The 23881-nt window shown below is 53.7% G+C and overlaps 1 protein-coding gene across 2 annotated transcripts in view; it reads left to right on the top strand.

Moving 5' to 3' along the window:
• The first annotated feature begins 294 nt into the window (after positions 1-294).
• Positions 295-23881, top strand: part of ankdd1a (ankyrin repeat and death domain containing 1A) — a 162493-nt gene continuing 138906 nt past the window's right edge. Inside the window, exons 1-3 of one of the 2 annotated variants that reach the window (XM_085968938.1) lie at positions 295-464; positions 18750-18853; positions 21933-22031. In XM_085968938.1, coding sequence (XP_085825064.1) covers positions 431-464; positions 18750-18853; positions 21933-22031 — 237 coding nt within the window. In that variant the 5' untranslated portion in view covers positions 295-430. The remainder of the gene's footprint in view (positions 465-18749; positions 18854-21932; positions 22032-23881) is intronic. The other variant, XM_085968937.1, reaches the window with a different exon arrangement.

Genomic DNA, 23881 nt, shown 5'->3' on the forward strand with positions numbered 1-23881 from the left:
TTATTATCATATTGCTGTTTGTGGGAGCTTGCTGTGCGCAAATTGGCTGCCGCGTTTCCCACATTACAACAGTGACTGCACTTCTCACTTCACAAATACTGCATTAGCTGTAAAGCGCTTCGAGACGCGCTGAGGTGGTGAAAGGCGCTGGAGGAATGCAAGTCTGTCTGTCAGGCCCCAGGGTTCAGGAGGAGGTTCAGGCTCGGCGGGGTCGGGGTTTAGGCTCGGCCGGTTGCTGGCTGTATCCCGTGCACTCAGGCGAGGCCCCGGTGCCGGCCTGTAGCTGAGGCCCCGGTGCCGGCCTGTAGCTCCTCCCCGCGTCAGTAGGCCCGCCCGGGAGCCGAGTCGAGTGGAGGCTCCGCCCGCGGTGGGCCGGGCTGGGCGGGAGGCGGGACTGGTGCCGGGACTGGAAAAGGGCTTCGCTCCCGCCATGGAGGACGATTCAGTGACTGAGGGCGACATCTGTGAGTGAGAGAGAGAGAGTGTGTGTGGTCAGTGTGTGTGTGTGGGGGGTGGTCGGGTCAGTGTGGGTGTGTGTGTGTGTGTGTGGGGGGTCAGGTGAGTGTGTGTGGGGGGGGTCAGTGAGAGTGTTTGTGTGTGGGGGGGGTCAGTGAGTGTGTGTTTGTGTGTGGGGGGGGTCAGTGAGTGTGTGTGTGGGGGGGGTCAGTGAGTGTGTGTGGGGGGGTCAGTGAGTGTGTGTGTGGGGGGGGGGTCAGTGTGTGTGTGGGGGGGTCAGTGTGTGTGGGGGGGGTCAGTGTGTGTGGGGGGGTCAGTGTGTGTGTGGGGTCAGTGAGTGTGTGTGTGGGGGGGTCAGTGAGTGTGTGTGTGGGGGGGGTCAGTGAGTGTGTGTGTGGGGGGGGTCAGTGAGTGTGTGTGTGGGGGGGGTCAGTGAGTGTGTGTGTGGGGGGGGTCAGTGAGTGTGTGTGTGGGGGGGGGTCAGTGAGTGTGTGTGTGGGGGGGTCAGTGAGTGTGTGTGTGGGGGGGGGTCAGTGAGTGTGTGTGTGGGGGGGGGTCAGTGAGTGTGTGTGTGGGGGGGGTCAGTGAGTGTGTGTGTGGGGGGGTCAGTGAGTGTGTGTGTGGGGGGGGTCAGTGAGTGTGTGTGTGGGGGGGGTCAGTGAGTGTGTGTGTGGGGGGGGGTCAGTGAGTGTGTGTGTGGGGGGGGTCAGTGAGTGTGTGTGTGGGGGGGGGGTCAGTGAGTGTGTGTGTGGGGGGGGGTCAGTGAGTGTGTGTGTGGGGGGGTCAGTGAGTGTGTGTGTGGGGGGGGTCAGTGAGTGTGTGTGTGGGGGGGGTCAGTGAGTGTGTGTGTGGGGGGGGTCAGTGAGTGTGTGTGTGGGGGGGGGTCAGTGAGTGTGTGTGTGGGGGGGGTCAGTGAGTGTGTGTGTGGGGGGGTCAGTGAGTGTGTGTGTGGGGGGGGTCAGTGAGTGTGTGTGTGGGGGGGGTCAGTGAGTGTGTGTGTGGGGGGGGTCAGTGAGTGTGTGTGTGTGTGGGGGGGGGTCAGTGAGTGTGTGTTGTGGGGGGGGGGGTCAGTGAGTGTGTGTGGGGGGGGTCAGTGAGTGTGTGTGTGGGGGGGGTCAGTGAGTGTGGGGGGGTCAGTGTGTGTGTGTGGGGGGGGGTCAGTGAGTGTGTGTGGGGGGGGTCAGTGTGTGTGGGGGGGTCAGTGTGTGTGTGGGGGGTCAGTGAGTGTGTGTGTGTGGGGGGTCAGTGAGTGTGTGTGGGGGGGGTCAGTGGTGTGTGTGTGTGGGGGGGGTCAGTGAGTGTGTGTGGGGGGGGTCAGTGTGTGTGGGGGGGTCAGTGTGTGTGTGGGGGGTCAGTGTGTGTGTGGGGGGTCAGTGAGTGTGTGTGTGTGGGGGGTCAGTGAGTGTGTGTTTGTGTGTGGGGGGGGTCAGTGAGTGTGTGTTTGTGTGTGGGGGGGGTCAGTGAGTGTGTGTGGGGGGGGTCAGTGAGTGTGTGTGTGGGGGGGGTCAGTGAGTGTGTGTGTGGGGGGGGTCAGTGAGTGTGTGTGTGGGGGGGGTCTGTGTGTGTGGGGGGGGGTCAGTGTGTGTGGGGGGGTCAGTGTGTGGGGGGGGTCAGTGTGTGTGTGTGTGTGGGGGGGTCAGTGAGTGTGTGTGGGGGGGTCAGTGAGTGTGTGTGGGGGGTGTCAGTGTGTGTGTGTGTGGGGGGGGTCAGTGTGTGTGTGTGGGGGGGTCAGTGAGTGTGTGTGGGGGGGGGGTCTGTGTGTGGGGGGGGGTCTGTGTGTGGGGGGGGGTCAGTGTGTGTGTGTGTGGGGGGGGTCAGTGTGTGTGTGTGGGGGGGTCAGTGTGTGTGGGGGGGTCAGTGAGTGTGTGTGTGGGGGGGTCAGTGTGTGTGTGTGGGGGGGGTCAGTGAGTGTGTGTGTGGGGGGGTCAGTGTGTGTGTGTGGGGGGGGGGTCAGTGTGTGTGGGGGGGTCAGTGTGTGTGTGGGGGGGTCAGTGAGTGTGTGTGTGGGGGGGGGGGTCAGTGTGTGTGTGGGGGGGTCAGTGTGTGTGTGGGGGGGGGGTCAGTGAGTGTGTGTGTGGGGGGGGTCAGTGTGTGTGGGGGGTCAGTGTGTGTGTGGGGGGGTCAGTGTGTGTGTGTGTGGGGGGGGTCAGTGAGTGTGTGTGTGGGGGGGGTCAGTGTGTGTGGGGGGGTCAGTGTGTGTGTGGGGGGGGGTCAGTGAGTGTGTGTGTGGGGGGGGTCAGTGTGTGTGGGGGGGGTCAGTGTGTGTGTGGGGGGGGTCAGTGTGTGTGTGTGTGGGGGGGGTCAGTGAGTGTGTGTGTGGGGGGGGTCAGTGTGTGTGGGGGGGTCAGTGTGTGTGTGTGGGGGGGGTCAGTGTGTGTGTGTGTGGGGGGGTCAGTGAGTGTGTGTGTGGGGGGGTCAGTGAGTGTGTGTGTGGGGGGGTCAGTGAGTGTGTGTGTGGGGGGGTCAGTGAGTGTGTGTGGGGGGGGTCAGTGAGTGTGTGTGTGGGGGGGGTCAGTGAGTGTGTGTGTGGGGGGGTCAGTGAGTGTGTGTGTGGGGGGGGTCAGTGAGTGTGTGTGTGTGGGGGTCAGTGAATGTGTGTGTGGGGGGGGTCAGTGTGTGTGTGGGGTCAGTGAGTGTGTGTGTGGGGGGGTCAGTGAGTGTGTGTGTGTGGGGGGGGTCAGTGTGTGTGTGGGGGTCAGTGAGTGTGTGTGTGGGGGGGGTCAGTGAGTGTGTGTGTGTGGGGGGGGGTCAGTGTGTGTGGGGGGGTCAGTGAGTGTGTGTGGGGGGGTCAGTGAGTGTGTGTGTGGGGGGGTCAGTGAGTGTGTGTGTGGGGGGGTCAGTGTGTGTGGGGGGGGTCAGTGAGTGTGTGTGGGGGGGTCAGGTGTGTGTGTGTGGGGGGGTCAGTGAGTGTGTGTGGGGGGGTCAGTGAGTGTGTGTGTGGGGGGGTCAGTGTGTGTGTGTGTGGGGGGGTTCAGTGTGTGTGTGGGGGGGTTCAGTGTGTGTGTGGGGGGGTTCAGTGTGTGTGTGGGGGGGTTCAGTGTGTGTGTGGGGGGGTTCAGTGTGTGTGTGGGGGGGTTCAGTGTGTGTTGTGGGGGGGTTCAGTGTGTGTGTGGGGGGGTTCAGTGTGTGTGTGGGGGGGGTCAGTGTGTGGGGGGGGTCAGTGTGTGGTGGGGGGTCAGTGTGTGTGTGGTGGGTTCAGTGTGTGTGTGGGGGGGTTCAGTGTGTGTGTGGGGGGGGGTTCAGTGTGTGTGTGGGGGGGTTCAGTGTGTGTGGGGGGGGTCAGTGTGTGTGTGTGGGGGGGTCAGTGTGTGTGGGGGGGGTCAGTGTGTGTGTGTGGGGGGTCAGTGTGTGTGTGTGGGGGGTCAGTGTGTGTGTGTGGGGGGGGTCAGTGTGTGTGTGTGGGGGGGGTCAGTGTGTGTGTGTGGGGGGGGTCAGTGTGTGTGGGGGGGGTCAGTGTGTGTGTGTGGGGGGGGTCAGTGTGTGGGGGGGTCAGTGTGTGTGTGGGGGGGTCAGTGTGTGTGTGTGGGGAGCGGTCAGTGTGTGGGGGGCGGTCAGTGTGTGTGGGGGGATCAGTGTGTGTGGGGGTGGATCAGTGTGTGTGGGGGGTGTCTGTGTGGGGGGTGTCTGTGTGGAGGGTGTGTGTGGGGGGGGGTCAGTGTGCGTGTGTGGGGGGGGGTCAGTGTGCGTGTGTGTGTGTGTGGGGTCAGTGTGTGTGTGTGTGTGTGTGGGGGGGGGTCAGTGTGTGTGTGTGGGGGGGGTCAGTGTGTGTGTGTGGGGGGGTCAGTGTGTGTGTGTGTGGGGGGGTCAGTGTGTGTGTGTGGGGGGGGTCAGTGTGTGTGTGTGGGGGGGTCAGTGTGTGTGGGGGGGGGTCAGTGTGTGTGTGTGGGGGGGGTCAGTGTGTGTGTGTGTGGGGGGGGGTCAGTGTGTGTGTGTGGGGGGGGGTCAGTGTGTGTGTGTGGGGGGGGTCAGTGTGTGTGTGGGGGGGGTTCAGTGTGTGGCGGGTTCAGTGTGTGTGTGGGGGGGTCAGTGTGTGTGTGGTGGGGTCAGTGTGTGTGGGGGGGGGTCAGTGTGTGTGTGGGACTTAGCGAACATAGCCTAGCGATCGAAAAAGGCAGACACAGGCAGACCAGGCTGCCAAGAGAAGACAGGATATGCTCTCACTGCAGTCAGGGAGTAGTTGAGACAGAGATGCACTTCCTCACAGCCTGTGGAAAATATCAGGGCATCAGAGAGAATTTCTACCAAAAATTCTCACAAATATGCCCTGAATTCAGAAATCTGACTGACAACCAAAAACTCCCATTCCTACTGGGGGAGGAGAGAAGCTGTGTAACACTGGCGGCACACTATGGTACAGCTTGCCATGAACAGAGGGACAACCAGTAAACTAAGACAAGAGTATATATAAACAAGGCGAATGTATATTTATAAACTCAGGGATATACCTGTTTATACACTGTATGAATGGAACCGCGTTTATGTGTTCAACCATAAATGTATTTTGATGCTTTGGCAACATAAGATGTACCTTATCATGCCAATAAAGCGATTTGTATTGTATTGTGTGTGTGTGGGGGGGGTTCAGTGTGTGTGTGTTGGGGGGTTCAGTGTGTGTGTGTCGGGGGGTTCAGTGTGTGTGCTTGGGGGGGTCAGTGTGTGCTGGGGGGGTCAGTGTGTGCTGGGGGGGTCAGTGTGTGCTGGGGGGGTCAGTGTGTGTGTGGGGGGGTCAGAATGTGTGTGGGGGTCAGTGTGTGTGTGTGTGGGGGTCAGTGTGTGTGTGTGTGGGGGGTCAGTGTGTGTGTGTGTGGGGGTCAGTGTGTGTGTGTGTGGGGGTCAGTGTGTGTGTGTGTGGGGGTCAGTGTGTGTGTGTGTGGGGGTCAGTGTGTGTGTGTGCGGGGGTCAGTGTGTGTGTGTGTGTGCGGGGGTCAGTGTGTGTGTGTGTGTGCGGGGGTCAGTGTGTGTGTGTGTGTGCGGGGGTCAGTGTGTGTGCGGGGGTCAGTGTGTGTGTGTGCGGGGGTCAGTGTGTGTGTGTGCGGGGGTCAGTGTGTGTGTGTGCGGGGGTCAGTGTGTGTGTGTGCGGGGGTCAGTGTGTGTGTGTGCGGGGGTCAGTGTGTGTGTGTGCGGGGGTCAGTGTGTGTGTGTGCGGGGGTCAGTGTGTGTGTGTGCGGGGGTCAGTGTGTGTGTGTGCGGGGGTCAGTGTGTGTGTGTGCGGGGGTCAGTGTGTGTGTGCGCGGGGGTCAGTGTGTGTGTGCGCGGGGGTCAGTGTGTGTGTGCGCGGGGGTCAGTGTGTGTGTGCGCGGGGGTCAGTGTGTGTGTGCGCGGGGGTCAGTGTGTGTGTGCGCGGGGGTCAGTGTGTGTGTGCGCGGGGGTCAGTGTGTGTGTGCGCGGGGGTCAGTGTGTGTGTGCGCGGGGGTCAGTGTGTGTGTGCGCGGGGGTCAGTGTGTGTGTGCGCGGGGGTCAGTGTGTGTGTGCGCGGGGGTCAGTGTGTGTGTGCGCGGGGGTCAGTGTGTGTGTGCGGGGGTCAGTGTGTGTGTGTGCGGGGGTCAGTGTGTGTGTGTGCGGGGGTCAGTGTGTGTGTGCGGGGGTCAGTGTGTGTGTGCGGGGGTCAGTGTGTGTGTGCGGGGGTCAGTGTGTGTGTGCGGGGGTCAGTGTGTGTGTGTGCGGGGGTCAGTGTGTGTGTGTGCGGGGGTCAGTGTGTGTGTGTGCGGGGGTCAGTGTGTGTGTGCGGGGGTCAGTGTGTGTGTGCTGGGGGGTCAGTGTGTGTGCGCTGGGGGGTCAGTGTGTGCTGGGGGGTCAGTGTGTGTGGGGGTCAGTGAGTGTGTGTTGGGTTCAGTGTGTGTGTTGGGTTCAGTGTGTGTGTGTTGGGTTCAGTGTGTGTGTTGGGTTCAGTGTGTGTGTGCGGGGGGGTCAGTGTGTGTGTGGGGGGGGGTCAGTGTGTGTGTGGGGGGGTCAGTGTGAGTGTGTGTGGGTCAGTGTGTGTGTGGGGGGGGGTCAGTGTGTGTGTGGGGGGGGGTCAGTGTGTGTGTCTGGGGGGTCAGTGTGTGTGTCTGGGGGGTCAGTGTGTGTGTCTGGGGGGGTCAGTGTGTGTCTGGGGGGGTCAGTGTGTGTGTCTGGGGGGGTCAGTGTGTGTGTCTGGGGGGGTCAGTGTGTGTGTCTGGGGGGGTCAGTGTGTGTGTCTGGGGGGGGTCAGTGTGTGTGTCTGGGGGGGTCAGTGTGTGTGTCTGGGGGGGTCAGTGTGTGTGTCTGGGGGGGTCAGTGTGTGTGTCTGGGGGGGTCAGTGTGTGTGTCTGGGGGGGTCAGTGTGTGTGTCTGGGGGGGTCAGTGTGTGTGTCTGGGGGGTCTGTGTGTGTGGGGGGGGGTCAGCGTGTGTGTGGGGGGGGTCAGTGTCATAGAGTCATAGAGTTATGCAGCACGGATAGAGGCCCTTCGGCCCATCGTGTCCGCGCCGGCCATCAAGCCCTGTCTAATCTAATCCCATATTCCAGCATTTGGTCCGTAGCCTTGTATGCTATGGCATTTCAAGTGCTCATCCAAATGCTTCTTAAATGTTGTGAGGGTTCCTGCCTCCACAACCCTTTCAGGCAGTGAGTTCCAGACTCCAACCACCCTCTGGGTGAAAAAGTTCTTTCTCAAATCCCCTCTAAACCTCCCGCCCTTTACCTTGAATCTATGCCCCCTAGTTATTGACCCTTCTACTAAGGGAAAAAGCTGCTCAGTATCCATCCTATCTATGCCCCTCATAATTTTGTACACCTCAATCATGTCCCCCCTCAGCCTCCTCTGCTCCAAGGAAAACAAACCCAATCTGCCCAGTCTCTCTTCATAGCTGAAGCGCTCCAGCCCTGGTAGCATCCTGGTGAATCTCCTCTGCACCCTCTCCAAAGCGATCACATCCTTCCTGTAGTGTGGCGACCAGAACTGCATACAATACAATACAATACAAATCGCTTTATTGGCATGATAAGGTACATCTTATGTTGCCAAAGCATCAAAATACATTTATGGTTGAACACATAAACGCGGTTCCATTCATACAGTGTATAAACAGGTATATCCCTGAGTTTATAAATATATTTTCGCCTTGTTTATATATACTCTTGTCTTAGTTTACTGGTTGTCCCTCTGTTCATGGCAAGCTGTAACATAGTGTGCCGCCAGTGTTACACAGCTTCTCTCCTCCCCCAGTAGGAATGGGAGTTTTTGGTTGTCAGTCAGATTTCTGAATTCAGGGCATATTTGTGAGAATTTTTGATAGAAATTCTCTCTGATGCCCTGATATTTTCCACAGGCTGTGAGGAAGTGCATCTCTGTCTCAACTACTCCCTGACTGCAGTGAGAGCATATCCTGTCTTCTCTTGGCAGCCTGGTCTGCCTGTGTCTGCCTTTTTCGATCGCTAGGCTATGTTCGCTAAGTCTGTACCTTGTCAAGGTTCTTCTCAGTTTGTTATCCTTTACCATGGTCAGGTAATCAGCTATGTTGTATTGTCTGTTTAGGGCCAAGTAGCAATTGAGTTTGCTTTGGGTTTTTGTTGTTTCTGCCCAATATGACAGATATTTTTCCTTTTGCTTAGCGACGATTGTGTTGGGTCGAATTCTTTGTGTTACCCTGTCACTGTCCTGGGGCTGGTTATTGTTAGTATTGTTATTAGTTACTTCACTGAGTCCCAGGACTAGTTGACTGAGGGTATTCTTCTTTATGGTCAGCTCTTGGCATTTCAGGGCGTCGTAGTGATAGCATTGGGGGTTGCTCATTTGTAGGTGATTCCAAAATTTGGTGGCTCTTTTTTGGATAGTGATTATTAATGGGTATTGGCCTAGTTCCGCCCTGCATGCGTTGTTTACTGTTTTCCTTTGAGTCCGGAGGATACTTTTACAGAATTCCGCATGTAGGATCTCAATTGGGTGTTTGTCCCATTTTGCAAAATCTTGTTGTGTTAGTGGTCCCCAGACCTCACTGCCATAGAGTGCAATTGGTTCAATTACTGATTTGAAAATTTTGAGCCAAATGCTAATTGGGATTTCTATTTGGATTGATTTTTTGATGGCATAGAAAGCCCTTCTTGCTTTCTCTTTCAGTTCATTCACAGCCAGTTTGAAGTTTCCCGTAGAACTGATTTTTAAGCCCAAGTATGTGTAGTGAGTGGTTTGTTCAATTTTGGTTGTTCCTACTGTGAAATTTATTGTGGGTCCATGTTGTTTGGATCTTTGCTGGAACACAAGGACTTTGGTTTTTTGGGGATTTATTGTCAGGGCCCAAGTCTGGCAGTACGACTCCAGCAGGTCCAGGTTCTGCTGTAGACCCTCCTTAGTTGGTGACAGCAGAACCAGGTCGTCGGCATAGAGGAGGAATTTAACCTTGGATTCATATAGGGTGAGGCCGGGTGCTGTAGATTGTTCAAGTAGTTTTGCCAATCCATTAATGTAAATATTAAAGAGTGTCGGTGAGATTGGCGAGCCCTGCGTCACCCCCCGCCCCTGTGGGAAGTATTTTGTTTGTTTGTCTCCAATTTTAACTGCACATTTATTGTTTGTATACATTGATTTAATTACATCATATGTTTTCCCTCCTACCCCGCTTTCGATAAGTTTCAGGAATAAACCGTCATGCCAGATGGAGTCGAAAGCCTTCTGGAAATCTACAAAGCATGCGTAGATTTTGCTTTTGTTATGGTGAACGTGTTTGTCAATTAGGGTCTGTAGGGTGAAGATATGATCGGATGTTCTATAGTTTGGCAGGAATCCAATTTGGCTTTTACTCAAGACATTGTGCTCTTCAAGGAAGTTTATAAGTCTTTTGTTTATGATGCTACAGAATACCTTCCCCAGGTTACTGTTTACACAGATGCCTCGATAGTTGTTTGGGTCGATTTTGTCCCCACTTTTGTATATGGGTGTTATGAGTCCTTTGTTCCAGATGTCAGGGAAATAACCGACACTCAGAACCAAGTTGAAGAGTTTTAGGATAGCCAGTTTCAGTTTGTCGTCTGCGTGTTTAATCATCTCGTTTAGTATGCCGTCTGTCCCGCAAGCTTTTCCTGGTCGCAGGTCCTTGAGTTTTTCAAGAAGTTCTTTTTCTGTTATTATGGCGTCTAGCGGGTTTTGGTTATCTTTTATGGCCATTTCAAGCTTTTCAAGTTTTTTGCGTATTTGGTGTTGCTCTGGTCCTAGTGTGTTTTTCTGGTATAATTTTTCAAAGTGGTTTACCCATGTGTCCCCATTTTGAATGGACAAATCGTCGTGTTGTTTTTTGTGTAGTGTTTTCAAGTTGTCCCAGAAACAATTCGACTCAATGGATTCCTCCATGGAGCTGAGTGTATTCTTAATAAATTGCTCTTTTTTGGTCCTGAGTGTGTTTCTGTATTGTGTTAGCGTCTGACAATAAGTAAGGCGTAATTCCTCGTTTTCTGGATGTCTGTGTTTTTGGTTTGATAGTTTTCTAAGTTTTTTCCTCATGTTATGGCAATCATGGTCAAACCATTTTTCATAGTTTTTTGTTTTGGGTTTGTTCTTGCGAGCTTTCAAGTTTGCATTTGTTGCCAAATTATCAAAAATATTGTTTAGTTTACTAACTGCCCGGTTTACGCCTTCTTTATTGTGAGTGTATATGTTATCCAGAAAGGTGTCTAAGAGAGCTTGAGTTGATGCATTGCTAATTGTTTTCTGGTATTTTTCCGTGTCGTTTTTGGCCCATCTGTACGATTTTTTGGTGTTGTACAGTTTACTGGGTTGTGTTTCTATGTTGTTTGTTTCTGTCTTTTTGAGAAACATAGTAATTTGACTGTGATCTGACAGTGTTGTTTGTGGTTTGACTGTGAATGCTCTGAAAGAGGATGGGTCCAAGTCTGTAATCATATAGTCTACTGTGCTGCAGCCAAGAGGTGAGCAGTAGGTCGATCTTCCTAGGAGGTCTCCTATGAACCTACCATTGACAATGTACAGACCCAGGTTTCGACAGAGCTGTAGTAGCTGTTTACCGTTGGTATTTGACTGCTTGTCGCAGTTATGCCTGTATGGAAGGGAAGGGATGTCAAAGTGGTTATTCCCGAATACGTAATTGTTTCCCTGATTATTGGTGAAGTCTGGTTCTTCGCCCGTTCTTGAATTGAGGTCCCCACAGATCAACACGTTCCCCTGGGCCTGGTATTGGATAATTTCCCCCTCCATGTTGGAGAAGGTGTCCTCTTTGTAGTACGGGGAATCGATTGGAGGGATATAAAGTGCGCAAATGTAAACATCTTGGGTGTTTGAGATAATCTCCCTCTCAAGTTTGAGCCACATATGGTTTTCGCCCTTTTTTATAAATTTGATGTAATTCTTAAGTTCTGTTTTAAACCAGATCAGTATGCCTCCGGAGTCTCTGCCTTGGGTTACACTTGGTAATTTATTGGAGGGGACCACTAGCTCAGTGTACCCTTGGGGACAGCCGGTGTGTCCTTTTCCTTTATACCAAGTTTCCTGTAAAATGATAATATCTAGATCTTTAGTTTCCTCTATGAACTCTGGGGTCCTACTCTTCACTTCTCGCAGTGAAGAGCGTAGACCTTGGATATTCCAGGTCGAAATATATAAGGATTTCATGTTAAGTTTTATCTTTTTCTATGATAGGTTAAAGAGTGGTACGTGTTTGTCGTGTCTAAGTGTGGGGAAAAAAAAGATCACCCCAGTTGTCTACAAAAGTTAATACAATTTGGTTACAGTTCTTTCTATTAATTAGTCCTTGATCCATAAGGCGGAAGTAGATGCTGCTGCACATCTGCTTATTGTCTCTTAATGGATTGTTTCTGTCTGAGGTATTGCGTACGTCCTGTGCATCTCTCCCTCTGTCTGGCTGGTAGCGGTCCTATTCCCCTGTGGGACAGGAGTGGTGCAGGTCTGATAATGTTGTTTTGCATGGGGATCCTCTCCGGTCTCGGTTGGTGTGGTGGTGGTCTTTGTAGTGTTCCTGATATGTACCCCGCTGATCTCTGGTGGTCGGGGGGGGGGTCCTCTTGGAGTCTGGGTATGGACCCGGTTAAAAGCGACGTCCTTCAGGGCTTTAGCAAAGATCGATATTTTTTGCCTTTGGATGTGGACGTGGTCGTAAAGACATTCCTCATCGAGGGTGGGGTGTTGGGCCAGGTGTACGTTGTGGTTTGATTCGCATTCTGTTGCTATGCTGGCATTTATCTCATGAATTGTGTTGTTGTTGAAGTCTGTTCTCGGCAATATTGTGGAAACAGTGATTCTAGTGTTTGGAAATGTACTGCTTGCCTTCCTAATCATTGCTCTGAGCGATGTTGCTACCTCTTTCTGTTTGGCCTTTAGGTCATTTGTGCCCGTGTGTATTATTATGTGTTGGGGGGAGCCTAATCTGGCTTTGGTCAGCCATCCCATGGCTCTGTCTGTTGTTGGGCACCAAATCTTTTCTACTTTACTTCTAGGGAAGAGCTTTTTCTCCCATAGAAATTTCCCATTTGAGTCTATGAGTATTACGACGTCAGCCTTGTTTGTGTTTACTGTCTGGTGGCTTTCGCCTGGACTCATAGTGTGTGTGCTGGGCTGGGGTGTCTGGTGTGTGCGTACCTCTTGTGAGCGGCTCGCTTGTGGTTCCATGGTGGTGGGGGAAGATTGCGAGTCAGCATGCTGGTCGGTCTGTGTGGCACCCCTTGTATTGTGTGTCTGTTGCTTTTGTTCCGTGTGGGAGTGCAGCCGTTCCGTCCGGCTCTGTCTTGTCTTATCTCTAGTCTCTGGTTGCTGGTCTAATGGTGTTTTCTCTCCTCTATGGCTCTCTTCTTTTTCCTGCAGCTCTTTCACCTGATTCTTAAGTAGATTCACCTGGTTATCAAGTCTATTCAGCTCTCTCTTGTGTCTCTCCCTCTCCTGCTTTTGTTTGTCATTCAATTTGAGGACCTCCTCTCTAAGTTTAACCATCTCTATCTCTAATTGATAAAATTTATCTTTTGGTTGTATCTGGCTGTGTGATCCCGGGGTATGTGTCTGGTCGGCCCTGGAAGGCTCACTCACTTCCTGGCTAAGCTGGTCGGCCCTGGAAGGCTCACTCACTTCCTGGCTATGCTGCTCTTCTCTTGGTGGGCTGGGAATGGTAGGGGAACTATGTGTGGCTTCCTCCGTGGTAGTTATGCTGGGGTTTGTCAGTTGTATCGTGTGGCTGTGGTTCCCCGGGGTTAGTGTCTGGTTTGAACTGTGTGGCTCGTTCATCCCTTGACCATGCAGATTTTCTCCTGGTAAGTTGTCAATGTTGGGGGGAGTGCGGGCCACTCTGGGGCTGTTCATTCCCCTCGTAGTTGATCTTTTCAGTGTCCTGAAGGCCGTTGCAAATTTGTCGAGGTTGCCTTGCACTAATATTGTTCCGGTATTGTACGCGTTGACAGTCGTGATTGAACTGTCTCCTGGTGTGTTAATTTTCATTATGGACCCATTTGCGGTATTTTTTAGCTTAACACTGGTATAGTGTGATTTTATTGCTCTGATCCAAGCCGCTGGCTGATCTGAGTAGAATATGAGGTTACTTTTTGTCCCATTGTTGTAACAGTCAGTAAAGAGAGTTTCTGGTTTTTCTCTCATCTGAGCATGCTTGATCGCTTTTATAGCTTTTTTTGTGGTGTTGGGGGGAATCTGGAAGCGGGGCTGCTGTGGATCTTCTGATTCGTTCATTTTTGGTAAAGTATTGTTGATCTTAGAATAAGCTTTTCTGGGGCCCCGGGTTTGGTGTTACCCTCTCCCTGTTCGCGAACTTTCCCGGTCCCCCTCTCTGACCCCGTGGTCCCTGGGCCTCGGCTCCTGGGTTCACCCTTCTCAGGTCTGAGTCTGTGAGCCACTGTTTCCCGGTGCCTTCGGGCTGTTCCCCTCCCCCTCAGAGGTCTCTGGGCCTCTGTTTCGGCCTGGCTCCTCGGGCCTTTCCCTGGGCCTCCCTCCCTGGGCCCTGTACTCACGGTCTTGGTTGCGAGCCTTCTGGTTGCTCTCCTTCTCCTCAGAGGTCTCTGTGCCTGCTGGCCTGGCTCCTCGGGCCTTTCCCGTGCTGGATTGTTGGGCTGTGGCCCGAGTCCCCTCGGCTGTGCTGATTGCTGGATTTCCGGGCTGCTTTCCGAATCTCCTCGGCTGTGCCGATTTCTGCGATGCGGCCCGAGTCCTCTCCGCTGTGCCGATTGCCGGGCTGCGTTCCGGATCTCCTCGGCTGTGCCGATTTCTGGGATGCGGCCCGAGTCCCCTCGCCTCCTCGAACTCGGTCCCGATGCCGCCGACTCAACCACCGCTGCTGAAGCCCCGTGTGGCTGCCGTTCACTGGTTTGTGTAGTTCTTCTCTTGTTTCTTTTTTTTTTTTTTTTTGCTTTGGCTTTTTTTTTCCTCTATTTTCCTCTGGTTTTTTTTTTTTTTGGTAGTCTTTCTGGCGGTCTTTTCCTTCTCTACTTTGTCGAGACTAATCTAAACTTAAACTAACCTAAACTAAACTAACTTAACTAGAACTAAATTTAATTTTAAAACCTTTTTTAAAAATTGAAATGAAATGAAACTTTTTTTTCCCCACTTTAGACACTAAAAACACTAAAATCTCAGCAGCCCATCTTCAGCATGTGTATTCACTCCGTCTGCAATTCTCTCTCCCCACAGCAGCAGGAGCAGGAGCAGCTGGCAACACAACCTGCTCCTCTCCTAGCATACAGTATTCCAGCTGTGGCCTAACCAGTGTTTTATACAGCTCCATCATAACCTCCTTGCTCTTGCCTTCATTAGCCGAGGCATAGAATATAAGTATCCCATATGCCTTTTTTACCACCTTATCCACCTGTTCCGCCGCCTTCAGGGATCTGTGTACTTGCACACCCAGATCCCTCTGACCCTCCGTCTTGCCTAGGGTCTTACCATTCATTGTGTATTCCCTTGCCTTGTTAGTCCCCCCAAAGTGCATCACCTCGCACTTTTCCGAGTTAAATTCCATTTGCCACTGTTCCGCCCACCTGACCAACCCATCTATATCGTCCTGCAGGCTGAGGCTACCCTCCTCGCTATTTACCACCCTACCAATTTTTGTATCATCCGCGAACTTACTGATCATACCTTTTACATTCATATCCAAATCATTAATGTAGCCCACAAACAGCAAGGGACCCAGCACCGATCCCTGTGGCACCCCACTGGCCACAGGCTTCCAGTCACAAAAACAACCTTCGACCATCACCCTCTGCCTTCTGCCACTAAGCCAGTTTTGTATCCAATGTGCCAAGGCACCCTAGATTCCATGGGCTCTTACCTTCTTGACCAGTCTCCTGTGCGGGACTTTATCCAAGGCCTTACTGAAATCCATGTATACCACATCCACTGCGTTACCCTCATCCACACACCTAGTCACCCCCTCAAAAAATTCAATCAAATTAGTCAGACATGATCTTCCCTTGACAAAGCAATGTTGACTATCCCTGATTAATCCTTGCCTCTCCAAGTGGAGACTAATTTTGTCCCTCAGAATTTTTTCCAATAATTTTCCTACCACTGATGTTAGGCTCACTGGCCTGTAGTTCCCCGGTTTTTCCCTACTTCCCTTCTTGAATAATGGTACTACATTAGCGGTTCTCCAGTCCTCTGGCACATCCCCTGTGGCCAGAGAGGTCCTGAATATATGTGTTAGAGCCCCCGCAATCTCTTCCTTTGCCTCACACAGCAGCCTGGGATACATTTCATCCGGGCCTGGGGATTTATCAATTTTTAGGCCTGCTAAAACCGCCAATACCTCCTCCCTCTCGATGTTAATATGTTCGAGCATATCACAGTCCCCCGCCCTATTTCTATGTCTACATCGTCCTTCTCCATAGTGAAAACAGATGCAAAAAATTCATTTAGAACCCCTCCTACATCTTCCGGCTCCACACACACATTGCCACTTTTGTCCCTAATGGGCCCCATTTTTTCCCTAGTTATCCTCTTACCCTTAAAATACTTATAAAATATCTTAGGATTTTCCTTTATTTTGCTTGCCAGTGTTATTTCATGGCCCCTCCTTGATCTCCTAATTTCTTTTTTAAGTATCCCCCTGCACTTTTTGTACTCCTCTCGGGCTTCCTCCGTCTTTAGCCTTTTGTATCTGCGTGTGTGTGTGTGTGGGGTGGTGGGGGGGGGGGGGTGGTCAGCGTGTGTGTGTGGGTGGGGGTGGTCAGTGTGTGTGTGTGGGGGGTGTCAGTGTGCACGGGGGGGGGTCAGTGTGCGCGGGGGGGTCGGGGGGGTCAGTGTGGGGGGTCTGTGTGTGCGGGGGGGGTCTGTGTGTGCGGGGGGGGTCTGTGTGTGCGGGGGGGGTTCTGTGTGTGCGCGGGGGGGGTTCTGTGTGTGCGGGGGGGCGGTCAGCGAGTGCGCGCGTGGGGGGGGTCAGCGAGTGCGCGCGTGGGGGGGGTCAGCGAGTGCGCGCGTGGGGGGGTCAGCGAGTGCGCGCGGGGGGGGGTCAGTGTGCGCGGGGGGGATCAGTGTGGGGGGGTCAGTGAGTGCGCGTGGGGGGGGTCAGTGAGTGCGCGTGGGGGGGGTCAGTGAGTGCGCGTGGGGGGGGTCAGTGAGTGCGCGTGGGGGGGGTCAGTGAGTGCGCGTGGGGGGGGTCAGTGAGTGCGCGTGGGGGGGGGTCAGTGAGTGCGCGTGGGGGGGGTCAGTGAGTGCGCGTGGGGGGGGTCAGTGCGCGTGGGGGGGTCAGTGAGTGCGCGTGGGGGGGTCAGTGAGTGTGCGTGGGGGGGGTCAGTGTGTGTGTCGCGGGGGTCAGTGTGTGTGTGTGGGGGGGGGGTGTCAGTATGTGTGGGGGATTTGGGATATGAGACATAAGAACATAACATAAGAAATAGGAGCAGGAGTCGGCCATTTGGCCCTTCGAGCCTGCTCCACCATTCAATAAGATCATGGCTGATCTTCTACCTCATCTCCACATTCCTGCACTATCTCCATATCCCTTGATTCCCTTAATATTCAAAAATCTATCGACCTCTGTCTTGAATACACTCAATGACTGAGCCTCCACCGCCCTTCAGACTGTTTGCCACAAGGCCCAAAGGTAGAGAAGCTCTGCTGGAAATTACATCTCAAAATGAGCACAGAATCTCAAATTCAAGCAACAAACCCAGCACAAGATGTCAGAAAGACCCACACCCAGAATGAAGAGCTTCACTTGGATTTTCTACCCAAGACCTCAAAACCCTTTCCCACAAATAGAGGCAAAATCTCAACTTCAGTGTTACAAACACAAACATTGGCCAGTCTGTTTTATGGAGGGAACACTCAGATATGAAGCTGATAGAACTTGCTCGCAGCTACAGGGGACTTTGCTGCTCGACTCAGCAAGTTTGGAGCAGGATTATCTTCGAGACTAAAGAATTGCCAAACTCTCCCGTGCTCACAGTGTCAGCTGTGGCTCAGTGGGCAGCACTCTCTGGGTGGGAGGGGCTAGGAGGGAGCAGGTGCTGCTGGTTGCTTGATTACTGCAGGGAGTTGGAGTGAGTTTGTAAAAAGTTGGTGGTGGTTTTTTTTTCAGGTTTTAGAGTCTTTTTAGTCCATCCTAGGGTACTTAAGGAAGTGGCCCTAGAAATAGTAGATGCATTGCTGGTCATCTTCCAAAGTTCTATAGACTCTGGAACAGTAGCAATGGATTGGAGGGTAGCTAATGTTACCCCACTGCTCAGAAAAGGTGGTAGAGAGAAAACGGGGAATTATAGACCGGTAAGCCTGACATCGGTAGTGGGGAAAATGCTAGAGTCCATTATAAAAGATGTAATAGCAGAGCACTTGGAAAACAGTGACAGGATCGGACAATGTTAACGTGGATTTACAAAAGGTAAATCATGCTTGACTAATCTGGAATTTTTTGAGGATGTAACTGGTAGAATAGGTAAGGGAGAACCAGTGGATGTGGTGTATTTGGACTTTCAGAAGGCTTTCGATAAGGTCCCGCATAACAGATTAGCGTGTAACACATGATATTGGGGGCAAGGTACTGACTTGTATAGAGAACTGGTTGTCAGACAGGAAGCAGAGAGTTGGAATAAACGGGTCTTTTTCTGAGTGGCAGGCAGTAACTAGTGGGGTACCGCAGGGATCGGTGCTAGGACCCCAGCTATTCACAATATATATAAATGATCTAGACCAAGGGAACTAGATGTAATATCTCCAGGTTTGCAGACGACACAAAGCTGGGTGGGCGTGTGTGCTGTGAGGAGGATGCAGAGAAACTCCAGTACGATTTGGGCAGATGCATGGCAAATGCAGTATAATGTGGATAAATGCAGGGTTATCCACTTCGGTGGCAAAAACAGGAAGAAAACGGCAATAGATTGGGAAAAGGGGAGGTGCATCAGTCGCTGAAGGTCAGCATGCAGGTGCAGCAGGCGGTTAAGAAAGCAAATGGTATGTTGGCCTTCATAGCAAGAGGATTTGAGTACAGGATCAAGGATGTCTTGCTGCAGTTGTACAGGGCCTTGGTGAGACCACACCTGGAGTATTGTGTGCAGTTTTGGTCGCCTTCTCTGAGGAAGGATGTTCTTGCCATGGAGGGAGTGCAGCGAAGATTCACCAGACTGATACCTGGGATGGCAGGAATGACTTATTAGGAGAGATTGGGTTGATTAGGCTTATATTCGCTAGAGTTTAGAAGAATGAGAGGGGATCTCATTGAAACTTATAAAATTCTAACAGGACTAGACTGACTAGATGCAGGAAGGATGTTCCCGATGGCAGGGGAGTCCAGAACCAGGGGTCACAGTCTAAGGATAAGGGGTAAGCCATTTAGGACAGAGATGAGGAATTTCTTCACCCAGAGAGTGGTGAACCTGTGGAATTCTCTGCCACACAGGGCAGTTGAGGCCAATTCATTAAATATATTCAAGAAGGAGTTGGATATATTTCTTGAGGTTAAAGGGATCAAGGGATACGGGGAGAAAGCAGGGACAGGGTACTGAATTTGGATGATCAGCCATGATCTCATTGAATGGCGGAGCAGGCTCGAGGGGCCGAATGGCCTACTCCTGCTCCTATCTTCTATGTTTCTATGCCAGAAGACGAAGTAGATAGATCGTGGTCTTTTATCATCTAGCAATTCTTGTGTATCTGAGCACTGTGGGCGCGGAGGGGGGCTCTAGGCACCTGGGTGTGGAGGGCTGCTTTGGGCAAGTGGGCTCTGGGCGTGGAGGGGGTGGGGCTCTGGGCGCGGGGAGTCTCTGGGTGCGCCATACTCTGGGTGTGAAGGAAAAAGCACCAACCACTCCCGATAGCTGTAATATTCTGCTGGAATATTGTAAGTTTGTCTGGTGCTAATATTTGATTTTTTTTTCTTGAAGTACTGCGGACAGAGCAGGACCTCCATGATGCAGCAAAGAGGAATGACCTGTCCAGGATGGAGCAGCTATTGAAGAAAGGAGTGGATATTAATGCCAAAAACAATGTAGGTAAAATATTAAATTTATTTTTCTAAAGCCAGTGATGTAGATCAATAGCCAGGATGAACAGTACCGAAGGACGATGCACCAAGTATTAACAATGCATCGCCCAGGTACTTTCAGAGCACAATGACCATTGCTGAAAGATGCACTCTGCAAACACTGATGTTTAGTGTGAGGGGCTGGAGCCAGCTGCATCACTGCTCAGTCCTGCCAGGCAGAGTCTGTACAAACAGCAAGCTCTTCATTTAGACACAGCTGCTCCTAGCATCAGAAACTGGCAGTGGTCCACAGTCATCACATCACCAGCAGGATTATCAACATGGAGGAGCAAAGGAGTTCTCCCCGCTGTCCTGAGCCAATATATACCCCTCAATCAACATCACTAAAAACAGCTGATCTCATTATCACATTGCTGTTTGTGGGAGCTTGCTGTGTGCAAATTGGCTGCCGCCTTTTCTATATTACAGGAAACTTTGTTATATCCGGCACCGACGGGACCGAGCTGTTGCCGAACTATCAAAACTGCCGGACGTACAAAGTTAATGTTGAAGCATACGGAGGTTTTCATCTCCGTATCTGACAACAAACACTGTTGCTTAGCAACAGCTTGTAAACAGTCGGCCCGTACCTTGGAAGCATCTCTGTAGCTTAGCAACAGCTTCAAAGACTTTCCAGAGCCCGACTGTTGAAAACAAAGCCACGAGAAGAAAAAAAACCTAACAAAACGGCTCCTGATTTCTGCCGGTAGATCAAGGTTTCCGGACATACAACCTCCGGATAAACCAAAGTTTCCTGTATATCAGTGACTACACTTCAAAAGTAGTTCATTGGCTGTAAAGCACTTTGGGCGCCTGAGGTTGTGAAAGGTGCCATATAAATGCAAGTTTTTTTTTAACATTACAAACTGTTTACACATCTACCAAATGGTGCAGGCGGACTGCAGCAGCCAGCGAGGACAAGCAGCTCGTCCTCGGCTGCAGTACGCAACAAATAGAAGTGTAACTGCTGCTGCCAAAATCTGCTTTCCCATAATTATTTTGTTGGATGAAGTAGAATTTCAAAAGAAAAGAATACTATTCGGCAAGGAAATTCTGTTAATCTGTATTTTTGGGGGCAGATTTTCCGGACCTTTGCTACATGGTGAATGCGATTCTCTGGGCTCAAAAGATCAGGAAAAAGTGGGTGGAGACCTATCCTGCTGGGACTCTGCCCCCTGTACTCTGCTCCCTTTACACTGCCCTGGATATCAGGGGGGGTGGGGTGGGGGGTTGGGCGTGCCAGGGGCGCGGCGGGGGGGTTGGGCGTGCCGGGGGCGCGGCGGGGGGGTTGGGCGTGCCGGGGGCGCGGCGGGGGGGTTGGGCGTGCCGGGGGCGCGGCGGGGGGGTTGGGCGTGCCGGGGCTGGGGCGGGGTTTTTTTGGCGTGCCAGGGGTGGGGGTGCGTTGGGCGTGCCGGGGCTGGGGTGGGAGGTTGGGCGTGCCGGGGGCGGGGTGGGGGGGGTTGGGCGTGCCGGGGGCGGGGTGGGGGGGGTTGGGCGTGCCGGGGGCGGGGTGGGGGGTTGGGCGTGCCGGGGGCGGGGTGGGGGGTTGGGCGTGCCGGGGGCGGGGTGGGGGGTTGGGCGTGCTGGGGGCGGGGGTTTTTTGGCGTGCCGGGGGTGGGGGGGTTGGGCGTGCCGGGGGTGGGTGGGTGGTTGGGCGTGCCGGGGGTGGGGTGGGAGGTTGGGCGTGCCGGGGGTGGGGTGGGAGGTTGGGCGTGCCGGGGGTGGGTGGGAGGTTGGGCGTGCCGGGGGTGGGGTGGGAGGTTGGGCGTGCCGGGGGTGGGGTGGGTGGTTGGGCGTGCCGGGGGTGGGTGGGAGGTTGGGCGTGTCGGGGGTGGGGTGGGTGGTTGGGCGTGCCGGGGGTGGGGTGGGAGGTTGGGCGTGCCGGGGGTGGGTGGGAGGTTGGGCGTGCCGGGGGTGGGGTGGGAGGTTGGGCGTGCCGGGGGTGGGGTGGGTGGTTGGGCGTGCCGGGGGTGGGTGGGAGGTTGGGCGTGTCGGGGGTGGGGTGGGTGGTTGGGCGTGCCGGGGGTGGGTGGGAGGTTGGGCGTGCCGGGGGTGGGGTGGGAGGTTGGGCGTGCCGGGGGTGGGGTGGGAGGTTGGGCGTGCCGGGGGTGGGTGGGAGGTTGGGCGTGCCGGGGGTGGGGTGGGAGGTTGGGCGTGCCGGGGGTGGGTGGGAGGTTGGGCGTGCCGGGGGTGGGGTGGGAGGTTGGGCGTGCCGGGGGTGGGGTGGGTGGTTGGGCGTGCCGGGGGTGGGTGGGAGGTTGGGCGTGCCGGGGGTGGGGTGGGTGGTTGGGCGTGCCGGGGGTGGGGTGGGAGGTTGGGCGTGTCGGGGGTGGGGTGGGTGGTTGGGCGTGCCGGGGGTGGGTGGGAGGTTGGGCGTGCCGGGGGTGGGGTGGGAGGTTGGGCGTGCCGGGGGTGGGGTGGGAGGTTGGGCGTGCCGGGGCTGAGGTGGGGGGTTGGGCGGGGTGGGGGGTTGGGCGTGCCGGGGGCGGGGTGGGGGGTTGGGCGTGCCGGGGGCGGGGTGGGGGGTTGGGCGTGCCGGGGGCGGGGTGGGGGGTTGGGCGTGCCGGGGGCGGGGTGGGGGGTTGGGCGTGCCGGGGGCGGGGGTTTTTTGGCGTGCCGGGGGTGGGGGGGTTGGGCGTGCCGGGGGTGGGGTGGGAGGTTGGGCGTGCCGGGGGCGGGGTTTTTTTTGCGTGCTGGGGGTGGGGGGGTTGGGCGTGTCGGGGGTGGGGTGGGTGGTTGGGCGTGCCGGGGGTGGGTGGGAGGTTGGGCGTGCCGGGGGTGGGTGGGAGGTTGGGCGTGCCGGGGGTGGGGTGGGAGGTTGGGCGTGCCGGGGGTGGGGTGGGAGGTTGGGCGTGCCAGGGCTGAGGTGGGGGGTTGGGCGGGGTGGGGGGTTGGGCGTGCCGGGGGTGGGGTGGGGGGGTTTGGGTGGCCTGGACAGATTTGCTGGGATCCTTTTGCTCGTTGTTTGATGGAGGGAGCAGTGATGAGAGTTGTTCTGTAGATTGGAAGCACCAGCCAATCCTCTTCAAATGTTGGTTTACAGATAGACCGCACAGCTCTGCACTGGGCAGCCGGGGCTGGACATGAACAGGCCGTGAAATTCCTTCTGGACCACAATGCCTCAGTGGATGATCAAGACAGTGTAGGTCACTCAAACATTCCTTGTTCACATATGGCAGTTTTGCAATTCCACTTGCAGCGATCTGCTCGCTGGTTTTAATCACAAGCACAACTGGGACACAGACACAGATACTGCAACTGGGCCACAGTGTCGGTGGCGCCAGTGTGATTGGGTCAGATTGTAGATAGAGCCGGTGTAGCTGGGTCAGATTGTCACAGAAGAGAGGGACGATGCAGACATTGTGGTTAAGGAGGAGAAGTGTGAAATATTAGATGGGATAAGCATAGAGAGATAGGAATTATTAAGAGATTTAGCATCTTTGAAAGTCAATAAATCGCCAGGCTCGGATGAATTGTATCCCAGGCTGTTGAGAAGCAAGGGAGGAAATAGCAGAGGCTCTGACCATCATTTTTGAATCTTCTCTGGCTACAGGTGTGGTGCCAGAGGACTGCTAACGTGGTACCATTGTTTAAAAAGGGTGAAATTGATAGACCGAGTAATTACAGGCCAGTCAGCCTAACCTCGGTGGTGGGCAAATTATTGGGAAAAATTCTGAAGGACAGTATTAATCGTCATTTAGAAAGGCACGGATTAATCAAGGACATTTGTTAAGGGAAGATCATGTCTGACTAGCTTGATTGAATTTTTTGAGGAGGTAACGAGAAGGGTCGATGAGGGCAGTGCGTTCGATGTAGTCTACATTGATTTTAGCAAGGCCTTTGATAAGGTCCCACATGGCAGACTAGTCAGAAAAGTAAAAGCCCATGGGATCCAAGGGAAAGTGGCAAGTTGGATCCAAAATTGGCTCAGTGGCAGGAAGCCAAGGGTAATGGTCGACGGGTGTTTTTGTGACTGGAAAACTGTTTCCAGTGGGGTTCTGCAGGGCTCAGTACCAGGTCGCCTGCTTTCTGTGGTATATATCAATGATTTAGACTTCAATGTAAGGGGCATGATTAAGAAGTCTGCAGATGATACAAAAATTGGCCGTGTGGTTGATCGTGAGTAAGAAAGTTGTAGACTGCAGGAAGATATCAATGGACTGGTCAGGTGGGCAGAAAAGTGGCAAATGGAATTCAATCTAGAGAAGAGTGAGGTAAAGCATTTGGGGAGGGCTAACAAGGCAAGGGAATACACAATAAATGGTAGGATACTGAGACGTGTAGAGGAACAGAGGGACCTTGGAGTGCATGTCCACAGATCCCTGAAGGTAGCAGGATAGGTAGATAAATGGTTAAGAAGGCATACGGGATAGAAACATAGAAGATAGGAGCAGGAGTAGGCCATTCGGCCCCTCGAGCCTGCTCCGCCATTCAATGAGATCATGGCTGATCATCCAAATTCAGTACCCTGTCCCTGTCCCTGCTTTCTCCCCATATCCCTTGATCCCTTTAGCCTTAAGAAATATATCCAACTCCTTCTTGAATATATTTAATGAATTGGCCTCAACTGTCTTCTGTGGTAGAGAATTCCACAGGTTCACCACTCTCTGGGTGAAGAAATTCCTCCTCATCTCTGTCCTAAATGGCTTACCCCTTATCCTTAGACTGTGACCCCTGGTTCTGGACACCCCGACCATCGGGAACATCTTTCCTGCATCTAGACTGTCCAGTCCTGTCAGAATTTTATAAGTTTCAATGAGATCCCCTCTCATTCTTCTAAACTCCAGCAAGTATAAGCCCAATCGACCCAATCTCGCCTGATACGCCATTCCTGCCATCCCAGGTATCAGTCTGGTGAACCTTCGCTGCACTCCCTCCATGGCAAGAACATCCTTCCTCAGATAAGGCGACCAAAACTGCACACAGGTGTGGTCTCACCAAGGCCCTGTACAACTGCAGCAAGACATCCTTGTTCCTGTGCTCAAACCCTCT

This window comes from Somniosus microcephalus, chromosome 27 (assembly GCF_052327205.1).
Source record: "Somniosus microcephalus isolate GS21.2 chromosome 27, FLI_Smic_1.0, whole genome shotgun sequence".
Lineage (NCBI taxonomy): Eukaryota > Metazoa > Chordata > Chondrichthyes > Squaliformes > Somniosidae > Somniosus > Somniosus microcephalus.